Consider the following 19,940-nt stretch of genomic DNA (forward strand, 5'->3'; position numbering starts at 1 on the left):
TTACCCACTCACATTATTTCAAAACAAATTTGTTGTTAAATATTATAAAATGTTCTACCTTTAAGCCAATGCTTCATTTTCAACGTGATTGTATGTATATTGCATGCTATAGATCAGAAAATAAACAATACTATTTGAAAAGGTTTTCCATTAACTTTATTACAAAATACATAGAGTTACAATATAATTGGTTATTCATTTACTTCCCATATAAGTCTATCTAGCCACTGCACCGCAAAGTGAGTGCATCAAATACAAAAAGAATCCACTTTGCCCATTCCGCATCCGCACTCCAAATCCCGGCAGCCGACCCTCGATTTCCCTACCCAAACATTAACATTTAATCCGACTGCCCCCATTCAGATATGTATAGTACGTCTGTCTGATGCATCTGCCACTCAGCACTAGCCGTACAAAACGAGCAGAATTGATAAAAACGCGAAAAATAATAATCACTTGATGTCTGTTTGCGTATACATATTGCATGTTTTTGCCATTTTTTAATCAGTTTCGCAAAAATGATTTGAGCGTATTCCCTATATTTGTGTATGCAAACACGCCCCTGCGAAACCACAGCCATCGCAGCCGCCCACGTAGCTGATTTTATTATCAATTTTAATAAAAAATGTTTGTGCACTTTTTGCAGCACCTGTCGGACAGGTGGGCCTTTGCCGGCCCGAGTACACATGGACATGGACCCTATTTATTGGTAGCCACGTCAACCGTCGTCAGCACAGCCAATTACGCAAATTAAACAGATTGTTATCCTGTCGCGACAGAGGACACAGGACGCAGGACAATGTGACAAGCTGGGCAGCTTAATTCAATCAACGTGACATAATTACTTAATTAATTAAGAGCGCCCAGCGGTCACACATTCAAATCGGCCATCATTTTGCGAAAGTCGTTCAGCGAGCCATACATCTCGAAGTCCGCTCCCCCGTTTCCGGTTCCGCCTGCGTAGGCGCCCTGCGATCGTTGCGATCGGGTACTAGGTGGGCGTGGCAGGGTCAGCGGCACGGGCAACAGTTCCGGCATCACCGAGTGGTGCGTGATCAGCGCCTTCAGCGAACTGAACTCCTTGGTGAAGCCCTAAAATGGTAAATACCATCATAATATATAATAAATATTATATATAATGTGCTCGGACTTACCTTTATCTTGTAGCCCCTTTGCGTCCGCAGGATCAGATAGTGGGCCACTCGTGGTGAAGGTGGTGGCACTCGCAGCGAGAGGGCGAAACATCCCGGCTTTGTGCTGCTCTGGCGCACTAGAAACGCACCTGGACTCTGTCGGGACAGGGCCTCCAGGGATATTTCCCTGGGAATGCCCGCTTGAAACCAGGCGGCTCCCTTAAGCTCCTGCTGCTCGGCTAGGCTGAGATTATCCAGGCGCAGGGCACTGTGGCCGGGAAACAATTTCGGACTGGAGTTGGCTGATAATTACACGGAAGTAAGGTAACCTTAGCCAACCATTTCATATCTGTGACATAAGAGTCTACCTACCGCTGCACGTCTCTCTCAGATACTTTTTGCTGGCGGCGGGCAGCTCCACCTGCAGCCGCTGGGTGGCACTCTCCAGTGCGGACAGTGACTGGCGGCAGGAGTCGCCGAACTTGCTGGCCACGTACTTGTCCGGCTCGCAGATGGCCTCGTTCACATAGCCATCGGAGATGGTCTGAGTGGATCCACAGCCGGATCCGGAGGTCAGCGAGGAGCCGCAGGTGCTGTGCATCAGGGGGCGGCTGTCCTCGGTTCCCCGCAGCAGTCCAATGCCCATGGTCAGGCGTTTCACCTGTGAAGGGATAGGAGTGCACAGAAAGTAATTATAAGTATTAATACATTCCCATTATTACATTCCCATTGTTTAGTATGCAGTTATTTTTGAATTGTTATGCAACTTAAGTAAAGTGTGATGTAATATTAATAACATTTACTACTTTTTGTTTTCAGTGCATCCATTGCTAGTGGTACGATTTGCATGTTGCATGTTGTCTGCCAATTTGGCAAAGTTTTTGCATTGCTATAATGGCGATTTCGGGACAACTCTCGCCTGACCGTCAGTATCGGTGCAGGTGTGTATTCATTCAGGGATTTGTGGCGCCACCCCCCACAGCTTAACCCCTGCTCCGGCTTCCGCCCGGAAAATCCAACAAACATCAAACACACTTTAGCTCTCACGGCCAGAACCACAACAACGTCGTGCCACACACTTCCAATTCCCCCCCCCCCCCCACCACACCACACAGAAAACAACCGAGATTGATGTGTAAAATTTTTGGTTACCAATAAAATGTTAAACAGCGCTTGCCACGCCCCCTTGGCCACAGTACGCCCACTATGGCAACCACTGGCTTTTGCGGCAAATTACTTTGAAATGAGTTCGAGCCCCGAACGAAAAGTTTGTGCTACTGCCTTTGGGTTTTCATTTTGCAGCTTTTAAATCGTTTCCCATTGCGTTGCGTAATTAGCAGTCTAAGCGTAAATTGGACTTGCTTATTTTGGTCTTAACTTGCGATAATTATGTTGATTTTATGGAGATGAGTGCCGATTTACTTGGCCAGTATGCGGCCAGTTAAATTGAGGATTTTCGCTCGATTCAGGCTCGTTGCTTCAATTGCAGCTAATTAAATTGGCGCATCGACGGCACTTGGCACTGTCGTTAAGTATGCAATCAGAGCATCGTGCCAACCTAATGCCCCCATTATGCTAATGGCAATCGGAAGGGAACAGCAGCGCATTATGCAATGCAAAACGCGAAGGACTCGAGCTCCAGAAGTGCCACAGCAAAATCCCGAACGTAAAGAATGCAGATGGGGCGGAGGCGGGCTGGACTTTTCCAAGGTATTTTCCCAGACAATGGCACAATAGACGTGTCTAAGCAGCATTCGCAGCAGCGATGCTCCCATCTGCCATTTGATTTTCTTGCATTTTCTCCTTGCCTTGTTATCTGTTCGAAACTTTTGCACGTTGCCTACTTTCAGGCGGCGCCAGAGAAAAGTTGCTCCATTGTCCTGTTGGCAAGGATTCCTTTCCACGTCCTTTCCCTAGGCCTAAAAACACGTGGCTGTCGGTTGCATTTGGCGCTGTTGCTGCGATTTATGTGTCATAAAGTCAGTAAGTTAACGCCATTTGCCTGCCATTTGCCATGGCATCCTGCATTGTTCACCAGGACTCGTGTTATCCAACTTCAAACTGCACTACGGCAAAATGGGAAGCATTCAACGCCCTGCCATGAAATGGTTTAAGTAGAAAGTTATGAATGAATGGTAACGGGGTTTCGGTCCAAGTTGTTGCCGACAAAAGAAAGCAATTAGTTAGCTAACTATGCTCGCTTTAGGATTATGGACGGCAATTGAGTTACTGCTCATTTAATTGGCATTTAAAAGTGCTAAGTATGCCCTACTCAACTAAATTTAAATTGACAGTAAAATGCAGTTTAATTGCAAATACTTTAAACTTTAGTTAAACACATTTAGGACTGCTCTTTACAAGTGAATTATGCTCGCATGTCAAGTGACAAATTTCTTGCGAAATTTAATATCTGAAATATACTATATAAATTTGCTAAAATCCATGAAAATCTTTTAAAAAATGCTAGTAATGTTTTACATTCAAATATTTCTGGATTTTCTTTTTGGGTAATATTAAATTATTTCTCTCAGTGTCCTCCCATTTGTTCTGCATTTTCGTCGTGTGCAGCTAGTGCACCTTTGTTAGTGGCGCGTGCCAAAGTGGCGTTACTCGAAAATTTGCATTTGTGCAAATTAATTTAATGAACTCCTTTTCGGCTGCAGTTTTGGTGGCAAAAACAATTTCCACCTGAAGTGCCTACTCCTGTCGCTTTCGAGTTCGATTCAAGCAGCGCAATTTCACACAAGTGATTTAAGGTTTATGCAATTAAAACAACTAAATAGAGAATTTAAGCTAGGCAACATGAATTGAACGAATTTTCCCTCATTTTCCTCGCTTTTTGCATTTCGTAAATGCTGTCTCGATCTGAAGTTTTCCTTTTCCGCCGCTACCTGGCATTTCTTTCACTAAGTGCATCCCCAGCCGATGCTCCTCCAATAGGTAATTCCTTTCAAATTCCCCCACCAGCTCTTGTTTCCTGGCAAATCATCAGCGTAAGCAGATTTATGCTCTGTGCAAAGTAATTTGCGAGCAATGAGAAATGGCCAACAAAGGAGCCTGGCAACAAAGCAAAACAAAAAAAAAAATGATTGCTCCCTCGACTGGCATCGCAAAATCCGTCTCTGTTTTCAATACATTGGCTAATAGTTAATATTAACTAGCGGAATCGGCAAAAAATGAGAATAAGTTATGTATTGAAAAAAATCAGTGGGCATACATTATGACCTGCCATTCAGAGTTATTATTTCCTTTTGCATAATATATATAGAAGTGTTACCCTACAATATAAAGGGCTTTCTTATATTTTTCCGACAGCTTTTTAAAATATGACTACCATTTCTTACAGTGAACCCTCGCAGAACTTACCAGCGGCGGCTTATCCACCAAACGACGGCAATTATTCATTTCTGTGGGCGAATTATCCTCCTCGGAGCTGGGCGAGCGCAGATGGTGCGGATGCGGATGCGAGCCGGGTTGCGGATGTGGATGCTCCTGTCCGGACAGCTCCTGGACATCGTGGTGGCTATGCAGCAGATGCAGCTGCTCCACCGGGCGGCGCTGGAGTTGCGGATGCGGATGCGGATGCGAGTGGCTATGCGGATGCGGCTGCTGGCGGGGCGGATGCGGATGAGCCGGCGGATGATGATGATGGAAGAAATGCTGCGGCGATGTCGTTGTCACTGTTCCAGCAGCTGCTTCACTGCGGTTAACAAATGAGCGAGAGGATTAAGGACGAGGTATACTTTGCGTTAAAGATTAAGGGAGTTACTTCTGCCCTTCCCTTCCCTACACTCACCTGGCTGGCGACTTCTCAGCTGTCTCAATCAGCGTGGTCTCAGCTGTTTGGGATGAGGACGATGAGGCCGAGGAGGAGGATATGAATGTGGCTTTACTGTGCTGTGGTTCCAGGCGTAGGCGTATATCCTGCATGATCATTGGTACTTCATATATCTTGCCTCAAACATTCAAAGCATCTGTTCAAAAACGTGTAGAAAAATAGTTTATGCATATAACACTTAAGTTTGCACATATTTTAGATTCATTTCAAGCCACCTAATTATTAAGTTATTTTCCAAGACGAGACTATATTCCTATTTTTCCCGCAAGGGGGAAGAAAATGTAAGGAGCTTGTTAAAACTCTTGGCAACCCCTTTCGAAAAAGAAAGCCACAAAACTTTTTGCCACCACTAAGGGGCAGAAGTTCGGTCACTTCTGGACCCTATGCTAATGGCATCGTTGATGATTTCTTGACTTATTCTTGCAGTGCAAAATTTTCCGCCTTCAGCCAGAAGTTTTGCCCCTCTTTAAGTTGCTGCCAGTTTGGAAAAGGCTTTAAGCCTTTCTGACTGCAAACTTTGTGCCCACAACTGGCTGCTTATTGAATCTCTCGGCATATAAAACTACATACATATATATGCCTCTGGCTTGTGCCGATAGTTCTTGGGGGAAACTTTTAATGCGATTTTAAGCCTTTTGCTATTAGTTTGCAAATTGTTTCAAGATTTTCAGCATATTAATTTTTAAAGCTTATTCGGCAGTGGTTTTTCCGGTTTCCAGTGGAGTGTCGTCGGATAATTGCAACCGAATGTGGGTTAAGGTTGAAATGGAGCAAATTGAAATTGAAAAGAATAGACGAAAGGAGGCCTTAACTTTGCCCCGAAGGTCTCGTTTTGCATCAGTTTTTGTTATCCAACCGGTCGGCCTGTGCTGCACCACTTTACCCACTTTTAAACAATGAACAATGGAGGCTTGTGCCACAAAAGAACTGGCAACATTGAAAGGGGATGCAAAAAGGGTTGTTGCAATATCACAGGGATGGTGTAAGAAAAGCTGCAGCTGCAGGCGAAAATGTCGACAGTTGTTGAGATGTTCTTGGATGCTCTGTGATGCTGCTCTGCATTTAACAAGTATACGCCATGCTGGCCGGGCATTAATTTGGCCAAGGATGAGGAGTCACAAATGTGCTGACATTTACCGTCACCCCGAGCTAAGTTTTGCAAAGTGTCGAATGACAACAAGGACTGCAACTCTGATTCCATTTGAGCGGAGTGAGGATTGTGTTGCACATGTTAATTTGACTTGTCATACAGCAAACGCATCCACATGTTGTAGCTACAAGGATAATAAGCTGCACATATCTGCAAACTGCGGAGTGACTGCACTTTGCATAGCACACTCTTGTGCGTCTTTCAAGCGGCAAGTTACTTACTCCGTGGAGAAAAAGACAAGAATGGGGACTTAGTCCTGTGTTTGTTTCTTTGTCTCGAATCAAGTTAAAGTTTTGCTCAATAAATTTCACAAAAAGTTGGCATTTTATTGCCGCTTGCTGGTGGTAAGCAAAGGACTTTTTATCTATTCAAGGAAACTGTAACTGCATAGAATAGTTCTGCAACAAAACAACTGCTGGGGAAGTTTATTCTGGTCATTTTTTTTTAAGGAACGACAAAAGTTAAATTTTAATTCTTTGTTAGTTTTATGTACAAATAGATTGCGTGTTTTCTCCAAAACAATTAAAATAAATTTCGAGGTTATTATATTATCTTTTAGTAGATCGAAGATTACATTCGGTTTTTCCCAACAGAATTTGAATACATTTTTTTCTACTTGGCAATCATTTGGCAGACATTTGAAACACCTTTTGGCATCTGTTTTCATATCCACAATCTTTTCAATACGCTTGGCTTCAGTCTGTTATTCTTTCGCTCGGTGGGAAATGAAATTTACTTTTATGGCACCTGTCCGTGTGTCCTCTGCCATATGACAACCTTCATATCCACATCCTCTGTGCGCTCCATAAGTTCCTATATACTCCGGACTGTGTTAGTCCGCTTCCGCTCAGATCTCGCACATTTGCTTGTTAGTTTATTGAAATTGATATTATGGTTATATGCTACTTCCCACCATTATCCTCTCCTCCCGGCGTCTGACTGCGTTTATATCTATTTTCATGGAGATTTTGTTGCAGAATTCATTGTTAAATCGTTCGGAATAGTTTTTTTTCCCCTGTTGGCTTCCTGCAGACAAAGTTTGATTGTCATATGAAGTGCTGGTGTCTCATGTCTGCCGCTTGGGCTTGTTCTCTGTCCTCAGTTTCCCATTTGGCTTGTTCATATTTTTCGGTGCAGAACACAATCCCTTTGGCAAATTGCACCCCAGAGTCAACGGCGGAGTAGGTTCTTTATGGACCCCGTTTGACAAAGTCTTTAAAGCGCTTACGTCAATCAATGGCCTGCAACATGCAACTAAAACGGATGTGGTTGCCGCAACAATCGCAATAACAATAACCCACGAATGTCAACAGTCTTTGAACCCGGCGAAAACACAGTCGCAGCTACAGATACAGATACAGTTGCGGAAACAATAACCTGGGTGGTCTTTTGGGCCGACATGTGAATTGTGGTAATGGAATACTCTGTTAACAACTGCAAAGAGCGAGAAATAACGGGACTGCCACTTATACAACCTCAAATGTTGTAGGTGCGCCCAGTGTACAGGAGGCTACAATACTTGAAAGACTCCTAACAATGGCAAAAAGAAAAGGAAACGAAGTTTCAAACACTCTTTTAAGTTATATGCGCTTTGAAGGAAAAAGCCTTTATAGATTATTTGGTCTTATTTAATTACATTAACTCAATCTATGTGAATATCAACTTACGCTTATACATGCACAATAATACCACCTTCTGAAAGTGTATAAAATCGGCAGCTTAAAGAGCTACAAGCAAAGGAAAGTGGAGCCGCGGTGCATTGCATACCAGGCACGACCGATGCTAGCCACAGCCCCACGTTGGGCGCCACAACCTATCACAAAATTTATGTAGCCATCAAAGCCAGCGGAGTTCGGCCTCCGAAAGACACTAAGGAAGCGGCTGAGGATGTTAGCTCGTGTGGCAGCCACGAATGCAGTTCAATTATGAATTATGCCAACAATTTCGACGGACATGTTTGCCATCCTCGACGTCGTCGTCGTTCCGTCCCAGTGGCTGAGCCACTAATTAAATGCAGCTCTGTGGGGTCGATTTGTTGTGCTAATGCGACTCGCGTAATTACACAAGCCGCTGTGATGGCGACAACGGCGGCAACATTCCAAGACGAGCGTTGCGTGTGTCAATAGAACAGTGAGAAATGCTTTGTAGCCGCTCAAAGGAAAGGATGGCCAAGCGCAGTTGCACTGAAACCAATATCAACCATTTTTAATGGATTCACATTTAAAGGGGTAAAAACAAATATTCCAAGAAAGAAAATATATGATTTCATGATTGCAGAATAAAAACCACATCACATCTGAGACAATCATATAAAATATAAATCTTTTTTAATTGTTTTTTTTTTTTAAGTGTTTTGAGGCATGAGGAGCTTTGTGTCCGAACGGCGGGCTCCTTGGCGTCGTGTCTCTGTCCGCATTTGGCATGTGCAACACCAGCAACAAAAAGCACAACAACAACAATGGGCTCTTTGTTGTGCCAGCTCCTTGTTGCCAATGCCATTGTTGTTGTTGCTGCAATTGTACATTGACACCTCCTGGCTGCCGTTGTTTTTTTTTTTGGTCTTGCAGCCATTGGTTCTCTTTCAAATACCCTTGCAAAAGGTTTAACCCCTTTTCGAATTGATATTTGATATATTTATATATTTGAATTGATATTTCGAAGTAATAGTAATAATTCCACGGAGAAAAGCCTTATGGCTTAAAGTAAACTAAATATGTCTTATATTATCCGTACAAGGATTTCATTCAATTTAGAGCGAACTTGAGGAAAGGGTATCTTTGGCTTCGCTCCTCCAAAAGCGATCGCCTTTTGTCGTATTTTTTGTTTGCTCTGTCATGGCGACGTACATGAAATTTATGTCGCCTAAAGTGCAACTCTGACAATGTGAGCTTGTAATTTGTTGTTTTTGTTTTTGCCGTACTTGTGGTTGTCAGCACTTGGCCATGGCTACTTAATGATTGTGTCGTGCAAATACCAAAAAGCCACGGGAGAAAACCATCCACTGCTCAAAGTCCGACTTCGATTCCGATTTCGTAGCCATCCAGAGACACCAAGAAAACGAAATCCCAGAAAAGCCAAAGTCAGATGTTCAACAAGTAGAAATGTGGAAAAGTGGAAAGCGTGTAAAAAGGCGAAAGGGGGCGTGGCAGCGTCATGCAAATGTCATATGCAATCAGAAATGCATATCGAGAAGTGCTTCGAACGCCGCCGTGGGGCAACCGTAATAACTTATACAAATGTCTGCGGCATTTGACTCGGCACTTGTCACCTTTGGGCTTCCCGACCTTTGACATCCCCATCCCCACCTGCACTATATATGTATATATATAGTACATATATGTGAAGAGACCCAAAAAGATAGTTGTAAATTCCCCCCAGGCGACAGTTCAATAAAAGTTATGCCCGTCTGATGACACAGTTTGCCACAGACGATGTAACCCAAGGTGTGCGGAGGAAAGGTGATGCATTTTCCTGGGAGATTGAAAAACTTTTGCCTCGTTGACTGTGAAAATGAAATATGTTTGGCTGCATTTCATGAATCTTTATTCTCTCCTGTATAAAAACAAAAAGAACTGTATCTCTGGAAGGCCAGGACGATATGGTAACACAGATGACTTTTTAAATTGTTTTGGGTATTTGCCGAGCTTTATATTAAAGCCTTTAGAAAGGAAGTATTACAATTTTATGGAACAAGAAAAGGATTAAGAGGAAAATATAAGCCACAAATAGCTGATAAGTAAATAGTATCTTATATTTTCTATAAAAGGTTTTGAATAAACCGTAGTTTTATGCTCTATCTGCATATCCTGTTGTATTTAATTTATATTTCTTTTCGCTTTATCTTAAGCAACATAATCTCTCTTCTGTGGACAGAAAGCAGGTAATTATGTTATCTGAACCCCAAACATGACTTGCAGCAGTAAGACCAAAATGCCAGGGGCAGGCTCAAGGCACGCCTGCATTCCATTAATTAACAATTAGTGCCGTCAAGAGGGACCTTCCCCGGATTTCGTCCCCCTTCTGTAATTTTTCTGAATTTTTTTTTTTTTTTTTTGTGGAATGCCGCGTCTCTTTCCGGTGAGATGAAATTGGGTCCCGCGACAGCACAGGATACGGTAGCCGGTGCTCAGTGCACACAATCAGTTGATAATGATGCGGCAACGCCTTCAGCAATTTGGACCGTTAAGACGGGTAAAAAAGAGTTAAGAGCTCAGAGCTAAGAGGGATATGGCCAGATCCCAGATCCCAGAACTTGGCTAATGTCAAAGATGACAGCCCAGATGATGATGGGTGCCGGGCTGGGATCGGTTGGGAAGGAAAATGACGACTCGACTGATGACTTGTGTAATAAGTGGAAAGAATCTTGTCGAGAAACAATAACTCGTTGCTGGCTGGCTTTGAACTTGAACTTCAGTGGTGGTTGCTAGCTGCTTGCTGCATGCTAGTTGCATGTTGCATGTTGCCGCAAACACAGCTTAATGATGGTTTTCATTCCGGTCTACCATATTTTTTTTTTGTCTTCTTTCAGCTTGGCTAGATCGCTCGACCGACTGCTCTGTGACTCTGTGCGCCTGTTAACTTGGCCATGAAACATTCGCAGCCCGGCCAGAAATTTCGCAACCGGCATTGGGAAATTGCCGGCGGACGAAACAAGGGGGTAAAAAGTGAGTTCACCTCGCCGCTCTACGTGTTTTTCTTGTTTTCTTTTATTTTCTTCATTTTTTTTTTCTTTTTTTTTTTGGTTGCATCTACGCGATCTCCTTGGCTGGATTCTCAAAGCGTCCGCCTCTGAAACACCTCCTCATTCTGCGAAGAAAACTCGTTTTCCTCGCCATATTTGTGCGTTGCGGCGTCTTAACCGCAAATCCTTTTAGATATGAATTGAATTCATATATTATTTATGATCTGTTTATTTTTATTGTGCATGCCGGATGAACATCATAATGATGATTGGCTGCCAGGATTGCCGGGGGCTTAAAGGGAAAATGGGGGAGCGACGTATATTCCATGCCTGTCGCTCAGCCTGTCAGAAATGAGAAAACTTCTAATTGGAATTGCTAATCAAGTCGGGCAATTTTCGGTCCATTGCCTCTGTACCAGACTCTATACTATATCTTTTCATTCTCCCAGCGAATAGTGCCCCTGCGGATTGATCGCTTTAAGTGGGTTAAGTGGAAGCAAATTATAAGATCACTGATTCCTGGGCGAAAGGAAATTAACATAACATTGAAGGATACTTAAGGAAAGGGAGTTTACGATCAAGATGATGATCTACTTTTCAAGTTAATTAGTTACTTATTCACTTGAGTAACCTTAAATCAATGGTATATATCGTTTATTTTTGTCATATATCAATTTGCTGTTTTATTATAGGTATAAAATTAAACCTACACTTCTTCTTTTTAATAGTCCTGCAGTCTGGCCGCCAAGCTCGAATTTTACGGCCCTACAGTTCGTACATATAACACCCCCATAGTACCCGCCCCCGAAATGTTTCTCCCACTTTTGGGCTCTATTCTTGGCGGACAATATCCAGTTTAAAGCGAAACCATTCCACGGCCAACGGCGCCCCACACGACGATTCGCAAAGTAAAACGTTGGCAGCGAAGTTTTGTGCCTTGATTGCCTCACCTGCCCCACCTGGCTCACTTCGCCAAACTGGCGAACCCTCTGCTAACTTGGCCTGTCAGCCTGTTGCCAACAGAACATGGCCTTAATAGTCGGCCATGTATATATGGCTCATACTCGTCGCCGGGTTGGTTATTACAATTATTATTGTTGTTGACATGCCGCTCGACGCTGACAGCGGGCAATTTAGCGGCGCTTTGAAGGGGTGGGGCAAACGGTAGATGGAAAAGTCTTCGTGGAAAATGCGATCTACTATTCCCCAAAGTGGCGTCCGAAAATTGTTCAAAGCAATTCGACCGCCAAGTGATGGGAAAATGGTTCCCTAAGAGTTTCATCGATTGGATCTCTTCGAAACGGCGGCAAATACTTCAGATGCACTTGAAAGTTAAGAGCTTTTCCGGCTCAATTTTCCACGCAGCGTGAAATGCTACTTTTCAGTGACAGCGTGCGGTGTTTAACCCACTCTGAGAAAAAGTGGGTTTTTATTCAGAGCGAGGGCAAAAAACTAAAGCAAAGCGTGGAATGCAATTAAAATGCAACTTATGAAGCGGATTATGGCAAACATATATGCACATATATGCATATCCTGCTGAGTACTTAGCCCAGAAAAGGGATAAAAAGCAAAAGCGGAAGCTTCGAAAAATACAAATGGGTAAAAAGGGGAAAACGTTAAACAGTTTAGTTGAGCTTTCCTGTGCTCCGCTTTAATGATAATGAAGATTATGCCACACGAGATGCGAAATGGTGAGGGGGGTGGGGTATGGCTATGTGCTATGGATGCAGATGATGTGTTGCATGGAGTTGCATGATGATAATGTTGCTGTTGGCGCTATAATGAAATTGTTGCTGAAGCGTCGGTTTGGATAACTGCAAAGCTGGCGCAGCAGAAGAGCTCAAGTAAAAAAGCAGAAGCTTCTTCCCTACAGTATAAAATGTGTGTGTATGTATGAGTGTGTTGACTTGTGTTCACTAGTGTGTGTTAGCCGCTCTTCAAGTGCCTCTTAACGGGAAACGCTTTGCATTCTCAGCTGGGTATTACATGAATACTCTTCAATAGGGTTGCGAGCTATGCGCTTAATATTCTTTTAAAAAAGTATAAATAAATCCACATGTTAAACAACTTACATAAGTGAATATGAAGAGGGATATGAGATTTTTCTATAATAATTAAATAATTACAGAATGTAGAGTATCCATCTCTTCGCACACATGTGATTTTCTTGGGTTTTACCAATCTTGGTTTTTTTTCTGCCCAATCGCGCAGGGAACTGCTGCAATGATGTAAACAAATTTCAAGGAAAACAATATGGATAATTGCATTATTTCGTCGAAGAGTTACAGTTATTACAGCGGTGGTCATGAGGCTACCAAGGGAGGATCCCAACCTGGGAGCATGCCGCTGATGAGCTGCCCAGATGCGCTGTGTGGTCGCTTCCGACTGGCGATGGGATAATTGCAGGATTGCCCGATTGCAGGATTGCCGGATTGCCGCATTGCACGGCATGCAAATGAGCCCGGATACTTAACCCTGATTCGACGGGACCAATCATAAAATACATTTGCTTTAATTATATACGACTGAGGATCACGTCGATTGCGGCGTGCAGCTGAAAGCCGAATTGCATTTTGTCTTGGCTTACATTTATAGCCAGGCAACAAAGTGGCATTTTCATTATGGACACCGAAACCGAGGCGCTTCCATTTGGCCGACTTACACCTGCTCAGTTGGCCCATCCTGGCCTCGATTCAATTGCAGCCTCAATTTATTCAATTATTATTATAAGCCATAGCCATGGTCATGGCCACGCCCACCATGGCAGCGATGGCAAAAGCCTACGGACAGAGGCGAGGCAATTGAAATTGATTTGCCGAAAATGTTGGGTGAAAATTGCCGGTTTGAGGTCCAAAACAATTTCCCAGCATTTACATAATTCTCCTTTGTTGCAACAGCAACGGAGCTAGGAAAAACTCAAAATTTTTTTAACTGGCATCTGCGGTTTTCCTCCCGGGCTCGTTACGCTTGTGATTTTTCCAATGAATATCGTTAGCATTTCATTAAGAGGCGGCAATATTGCGGTTGCCCCGCCGCCAGGCGCTCTTCTAATCGTAAATATTTTGTGTAAATACTTATACATTTGTCGAACTTCTCGTTCGGGGGCAAACGGAACGCATAAACATGTCGATAAAGAATGCCGGATCAGGTTCTGACTTCCCCCCTAAAAAGTTCGTATTTTCCCCCTGATTTGAGTTGCCTGCAGAGCTGGGAATCTGGAAATCTGGGATCACATGGCTTGCAGTTGGTATCTTGCCGGTTTGGATGCTGCTCCTGATTTTGATGAACTCTTGGCATCCGCTGCCTTTGTTCAGAGCTATCCAGCTACTCAGCTACCCAGATACTCAGCTGCGGTCCCGACTTTGATTGTCTTTTAATTAAACGACAGGCGAACAATAAAAAATGCTCCAAACTGGTTTCATTAATTTTCATTGTCCCCCCAGTCCCTCGATTGCAGTGTTATTTAAGTTCGAACTATATCTTCTACCTGTCCGTCGGTTGTTATTTGCTTTATGGCTGTCAAATTTGCTGCTTATCAGGCGCTTTATCTACATCTCTACCTGTCGTAGTTGCTCTGTCAATAGTCAGGGGTTTATGGGTAGTGAAGTTGCATTTCCTCGACTTATCTTATTGGAGCAAACGAAAATGCAATCCACTAAATACTCGGAAAAACCTTTAATTGGATGCAGGCCGTCTGATAAAGTTACGTTCGAGTGGGCAAGCAGCGGCTGATAAACTTGGAATTTACTTAGTTCGGAGTTTCCTTAGTTAAAACTTTCCAGTTTTCGAGGGTTGCAGTCGGTTCACTCGAATTTTTAGATACACTATTTCGGGGAAATAGTTAACATTTTGAAGGGGGGTAAATTATACTGTTTTATAGCATTTAGTCTATATGTAGTATATGTAGTCTATTATATGCAAGAATTCGATTTTAAGCTAGACATTTATATGCCAAGAAAGGGTACTTCAATAGTTGTATATTTTATCTCATTTACTTAACTGCCTATGCTAAATTTATCTCGTGTTTGAGTTACTTGATTGCCTGCTGTTAGCTTGGCATTCCTGCCCACCTCTGTTTAATTTGCTGAAAATTAAAGTCACGCCGTTGATATAATTCCACTCCATTATGTGACAAGACAAGCTGGCGAACCGAGTTCTTTTCTTGCAACTCCTCCGTTGGTATTCGCGAGATTTGTTGTATCTGCAGTCGTTTACCTTAATTCGCCTGTCCAAATTGCTATTTATATGCATCGCCCTCGCTTTTAATTTGCAGCGCAAATCACGAGCACTATATAGGTATATATATCTCTCTCTGTCTCTATATATATATATATATATATATATATATATATGTATGCAGAGGAGGGTTTGGCTGTAGGTTCACCTACTCCTCCTGCAATCGAAAAACAAAATCAACAGGTGGCGCGCATATTTCAACATGCGGCTGCCAAGCGAACCGAGCGAAATATCAATAAAAATGCCATTTGTTGCGATTGTGCACGGAACGTCGGAGTCTCGAAGACTGGGGACTTGGATCTGGGGACCCAAGCCCCAGAGTCTTTGGACTGAGAACCCCTGGCAGCCACACATAGATAATTTCGCCAGCAACCTGGGCTTTGATGATATTTCTGCTCGGTGTGTCTCTTTTTTCGGCTTCGCTTAATTTATTGGCCACACTTTGCTGCTGGTGCTGCTGCAGTTTGCTGTTGCTGCATTTAAACGACAAGTGTTGCAAATAAAAAGGAAAAATTAAAGCGGTGCAAATTAGTGGCGAGAAGGAGAAAGGTGGGGCTAAACGATGGAGAACCAAAGGCGACGTCAACACCAGAGGGTTCGAACAAAAACGTGTTTGCAGCGAAAAACTATTAAAAAAGCACCCAGATTGCAGTTGTTTTTGCTGGTGGTGCGGCGGTGCGGCGGTGCGGTGATGCAGTGGTGCAGTGCAAGTGACTTGGTCGCGGTGGCTTAATAAAGGCAGCCAGGTTTAGGGTTAACATCCCAGCGCCAAAGGCCAAAAGTGCTGGCCAATGCAAACAAATAAACAAAGAACGTTGCTGCTGTTGCTGTTGTTGTTGCTGCTCGAGCACACCAGCAACATGTGTACTTGCTGCAAAAAGTCCAAAATGAAGACATGAGCCAGAGTCAGAGCCAAAGAGCCGGAACCCACCAGCCAAACAGCAATGTCGACCTTCTTTTGTGAGGCCCAGCTGCATAATTGCTATGGCAACAGCGAGCTAACGAGTTGGGGTTGCAAGTTGCTAGTTGCAAGTTGCCGGGGGATAAGTGGAGACCTCTCTCAGCTGACAGTTGAGAAATTAGAACGGTTTTTGTCTTCCAAATCACATGCACGTGTTGCTCCAGTCCAGGCCGAGAGTTGCTGTCGTCGCTGCATCCGCATCCGCATCCCCATCCTCATCCTCGAATGATTGGCGGCTGTTGCAGGTTGCAGGTGCGTGCTGCAGTTGCTGTTGCAATGTTGCTGTTGTGCTAGGTCAGGCATCAGCCAAAGCCCATTTTGGGGCGAGCTTAATCAGCGCTGTAATTTTGGTTTATTTCTTACCCTAACTCTGGGTAGAGATATTTTCCAGATTTAATCTAGATTTATAGACCTAATATTTTAATTATGTCCTTATGTCCTTACTTTCCCTAATAGTGTATTCCAAAGTACGTTTATTCCCAGTTGTATTTTCTTTTGAAGTGAATATCCTGCTCTACAGACTAAATGATTTTAATGTCCATCTGTCTGCGCAAATGATCATCTTGACTGGTGTTGCCTGTGCTGTTGCCGTTGTCATGTTTTGTCTTAAAGTTAAGTTTCCCCCCATGAGTTGCATATTCGATTACCGACCGACACAATTCCGACACGGGCCTCCTCATTGAGGGTTTGTTTAAGCAATCTGCGTAGGTGGACACTGGCGCATGTTGTTGGTGTTGCAAGTGTTGCCAGTGTTGCTGTTGCGATGTTGCTGTTGGGTTCGTTTGTTTGTTGCCGTACGTGATTGCGGGTTGTTGCCGTTGATTATTGCCTCGCGCGGCACGCATATAAATCTCGGTGTTTAAATCTCGAGTTAAACTTGTAAATTAAAACCTTAATGAGTCTGTGGAGTGGGCCAGTGTTTAGTGCCCCGCTGTGCCAACATGGCGAGGATGCAGCCAAGAGGAGCCGGGGTGTGATTTATGCCTGCTTCTATGGCTCTCTAGATACATATACCATTTGAATCGCACTCCCCCACACAATAACACAACATCAGGCAATGGCGTGTTTGATTCCTTTGCGATCGCCACCAATTAGTTGGCCACAATCACATGCAAGACACCACCGCCGAGAAGTCCCACAACCGATGGCCTCATGTTGATTTCTCCAGCTAATTAATGCCCAGTGAATATTCTCACGCTTGGCCAAAGGAAGGAACAGTCGCCACGGGAAAAATAAAGTCAACCGCAGAACATGTTCTCCATCGTCTGTCTGGCCAGCAAAGTGTAACAATCTCCGGCTTCCTCAATTTAATTTGCATTTTTATGCCTGCCCACGAGTTGCTTAAGTTGATTAATTTAGCTTAAACTTAGCTGATTGCATAATTATTTAATTACCTTATATAACTGCCGTATCCAGCTCCTTTCGGCATGAAAGCAACAGGTGTGCTGTGCAAAGGTCACAGGCATAAATCAATTAATCTACGTGTTTTTTTTTCGGGACACAAATGTCGCTGGTTTGTTTGATATTTTTTTTTTTCACTTTAGTGAACACTGGTTTCGCAATGGCTTAAACTATGCACACACACTTTTTAACTGTTACGAAATGGGCTGCAACTTAAATCCGGCAGGCAACCTGTCTCTTTGCATTTGCAGTTTTCAACCGAAACTGGCGGCACACACGACGAATGTTGCTGCTGCGATGTTGCTGCTGCTACTCCGACGACGACGTTCGCTTCCGCTGACTCAACGCAAACGACTAAAAAAGGCCACATAAATTTTGATGCACATTCAATAGGCCAGGCAACATACACAGCAGCAACACCAGCAACACGAGCAACACAGCAACAGCAGCAACAGCGACGCCGGCAGCAGCAACCAGTTTCCTTCCATTCACACGTACATTGTTTGTGGATGGCAAGTGGGCTAGCTGCACTACGTTCCACTTTCCAGCATCCACAGTGGGCCCGTTTACGACTCGCCAGCGGTTTGTTATCTTTTATGATAAGACGGGGCGAACTAAGAACCGTTTTTTTACGGCCGCAAGCTTCATAATTTTTAATGCCCACTTCTGGGAGCCGCCTTAAATTGATAATTTTCCAAGTACTATTCCCGCAAATAAACAAGTATGCCTCGAACGACTAATTAATTGATGGCTCAATTAGGGTTAGTGCTGTTCGGACAGTTAGTAGCAGTTTCTTGATTTTAACGATTCCTTGCCAACTACTCATGACTACGCCATTAAGTGTTCGCAGTAAAATTGTGCTTAAAAAGCGGGCTAAGATGAGTTTGATTGCAGATGGTTAATAATCAATGGTTAGTAATCAACTGAAGAGGTAGAAGAGATATTTTTATGCTTCACCTTTATTGAAGATGGTAGCAGCTTAAAGGCATAGTTAAAAATAGATACTTAATATTATGTGCATTGCAAAAAAATTAAAGTTAAGCTGTTTAAGGAAAATCACTGTAGTTCAAAAAGTTCAGTCTGTGAACTAAAGTGGCAACTTTGTCTTTCGCCAGTAGCCACGCCCCCAACCGCCCACTTAGCCCATTGACGCGGCAAAAAATTAATTAAAAATGCATTACAAATGTTTGCCCCCACCCCTCTTGGTTTTTCGACTCGCATTCTGGATACTCCCCATTTTCAACCGTTTCTGGAACTCAGTCGTTGAAATGCCAGTCGCAGCTAGCAAAAGACGCATACAGCAAATACCCGCGAAGAACGTCGGCAAGAACAACAACAGTGAATACCGCGAATACAAACCGAGATGGCAGCAAATCTTTTCTCCACTTTAGCACAACTCCAAAGTATTTACAAGCTTCAGCTGGCAGTCGCATCTAAAAATGTTTGGCATTTGCCAACACGCACCAATGAATAAGTGAGTTGAAGGGAGTTTTTTCGGGCACGGGGAAGCGGAAAATGCGGAAAAATCGTCGGGAAAAGAGGTGAGGAGATGAGTGAAAATGTTTGGATTTCGAACGAGCTCATTTCTAGCGTGCGTTGCTGCATTTCGAAAATTATTTGCAAAGCGTTGGGCGAAGGTAGGTGGTAGCTTTGAGGGCCACAGGGATGGGCAGGAAGTGCTGGGCGGTTTTGGAACGGCTCCTCCCGCTGTTAGATGAACTCCAGAAGACCAGGCGGGCGGAACGATCCGATCCGGAGACCGCGGCAGACGGCGTGACTTGGATGAGTTATCGTCGCGGCCACGCGTGAGTCTTCCGTATGTGCACTAAATATTCCAGCACTCGAAGAAAATACTTGATGCTTTAACTGCATCTTAAATAAAATAATTGTATAGTTTCTGTATACCATTATATTTGCATTTTTAATAACATAAATTGACTGCATTCTTCCTCAGAAATATTAAATTCGACAGCAAAAAAAGATAATTTACATTTTAAAACAGTGTAGTTGTTCAATTTCTTGGAATGGAAATAAAATGTGCTGTTATAAAAGTGAATTATTCATTTTCAGTGTGCACATGTGTGTGTGTGTGCATCTGCGAGTGTGTGCGTGTGGGTGTTCGCCTGTGCGCTGCCTGCTGTGCAAACAAAAGGCGGCCATAAAACTGCAACAGTTCTCATAATTTATGACAAGCGGAAAAAGTGAGTTGACTGATAAGCAACTGGACATGTTGGCACTTTAACGAGTGCGAACGGCCTTTTCATTTCTATTGCAAATGGGGCTCCGAATTGTGGGCTCCCAAGTCACTGTGGCAGCAACATCTTCAGAGGAGCCACGAGCAGCAGCCGAACTCGAACACGAAGCTGGGTTCTAGCTGCTGCTGTTGCTGTTGCTTTTGCGCCACAAGTCGCCAGTTGCTGCTGCTGCTGTGCGCCGCATCACTTGGCAGCGTGTTTTTTGTCGCCGCGTCGACGTCAGCAGCAATTGCTGCTGCTGGGCGACACTGGCAACATGTCGCTGGTCTAGCTGCAGTTTCAGCT

The 19,940-nt window shown here is 43.7% G+C and overlaps 1 protein-coding gene across 2 annotated transcripts; it reads right to left on the reverse strand.

Moving 5' to 3' along the window:
- Positions 1 to 136: 136 nt before the first annotated feature.
- On the reverse strand, positions 137 to 17,759 carry Egfrap (EGFR adaptor protein). Of its 2 annotated transcripts, NM_001038902.3 has the most exons (6): positions 17,394 to 17,759; positions 4,930 to 5,107; positions 4,500 to 4,833; positions 1,506 to 1,794; positions 1,155 to 1,435; positions 137 to 1,092 (listed from the first exon to the last, which is right to left on the reverse strand). In NM_001038902.3, exons 2-6 carry the CDS (start codon positions 5,067 to 5,069, stop codon positions 871 to 873), a joined length of 1,266 nt encoding a protein of 421 aa, NP_001033991.1. In that variant the 5' UTR covers positions 5,070 to 5,107; positions 17,394 to 17,759; the 3' UTR covers positions 137 to 870. The 2 variants fall into 2 exon arrangements, with proteins under 2 accessions (NP_001033991.1, NP_001163352.1); NM_001169881.1 differs by lacking the exons at positions 4,500 to 4,833; positions 4,930 to 5,107; positions 17,394 to 17,759 and adding an exon at positions 2,286 to 2,404 and having other exon boundaries at positions 466 to 1,092.
- Positions 17,760 to 19,940: the final 2,181 nt, after the last annotated feature.

The sequence above is a fragment of the Drosophila melanogaster genome, chromosome 3L (genome assembly GCF_000001215.4).
Source record: "Drosophila melanogaster chromosome 3L".
NCBI lineage: Eukaryota > Metazoa > Arthropoda > Insecta > Diptera > Drosophilidae > Drosophila > Drosophila melanogaster.

Excerpts from the sequence above, each read along its gene's own strand:
- Egfrap (NM_001038902.3), bottom strand. The coding sequence starts at position 5,069 with ATGATCATGCAGGATATACGCCTACGCCTGGAACCACAGCACAGTAAA. Across the intron at positions 1,436-1,505 it reads TCTGAGAGAGACGTGCAGCG|CCAACTCCAGTCCGAAATTG; the intron begins GTAGGTAGACTC and ends TGTAATTATCAG. Across the intron at positions 1,093-1,154 it reads AAAGGGGCTACAAGATAAAG|GGCTTCACCAAGGAGTTCAG; the intron begins GTAAGTCCGAGC and ends TTACCATTTTAG.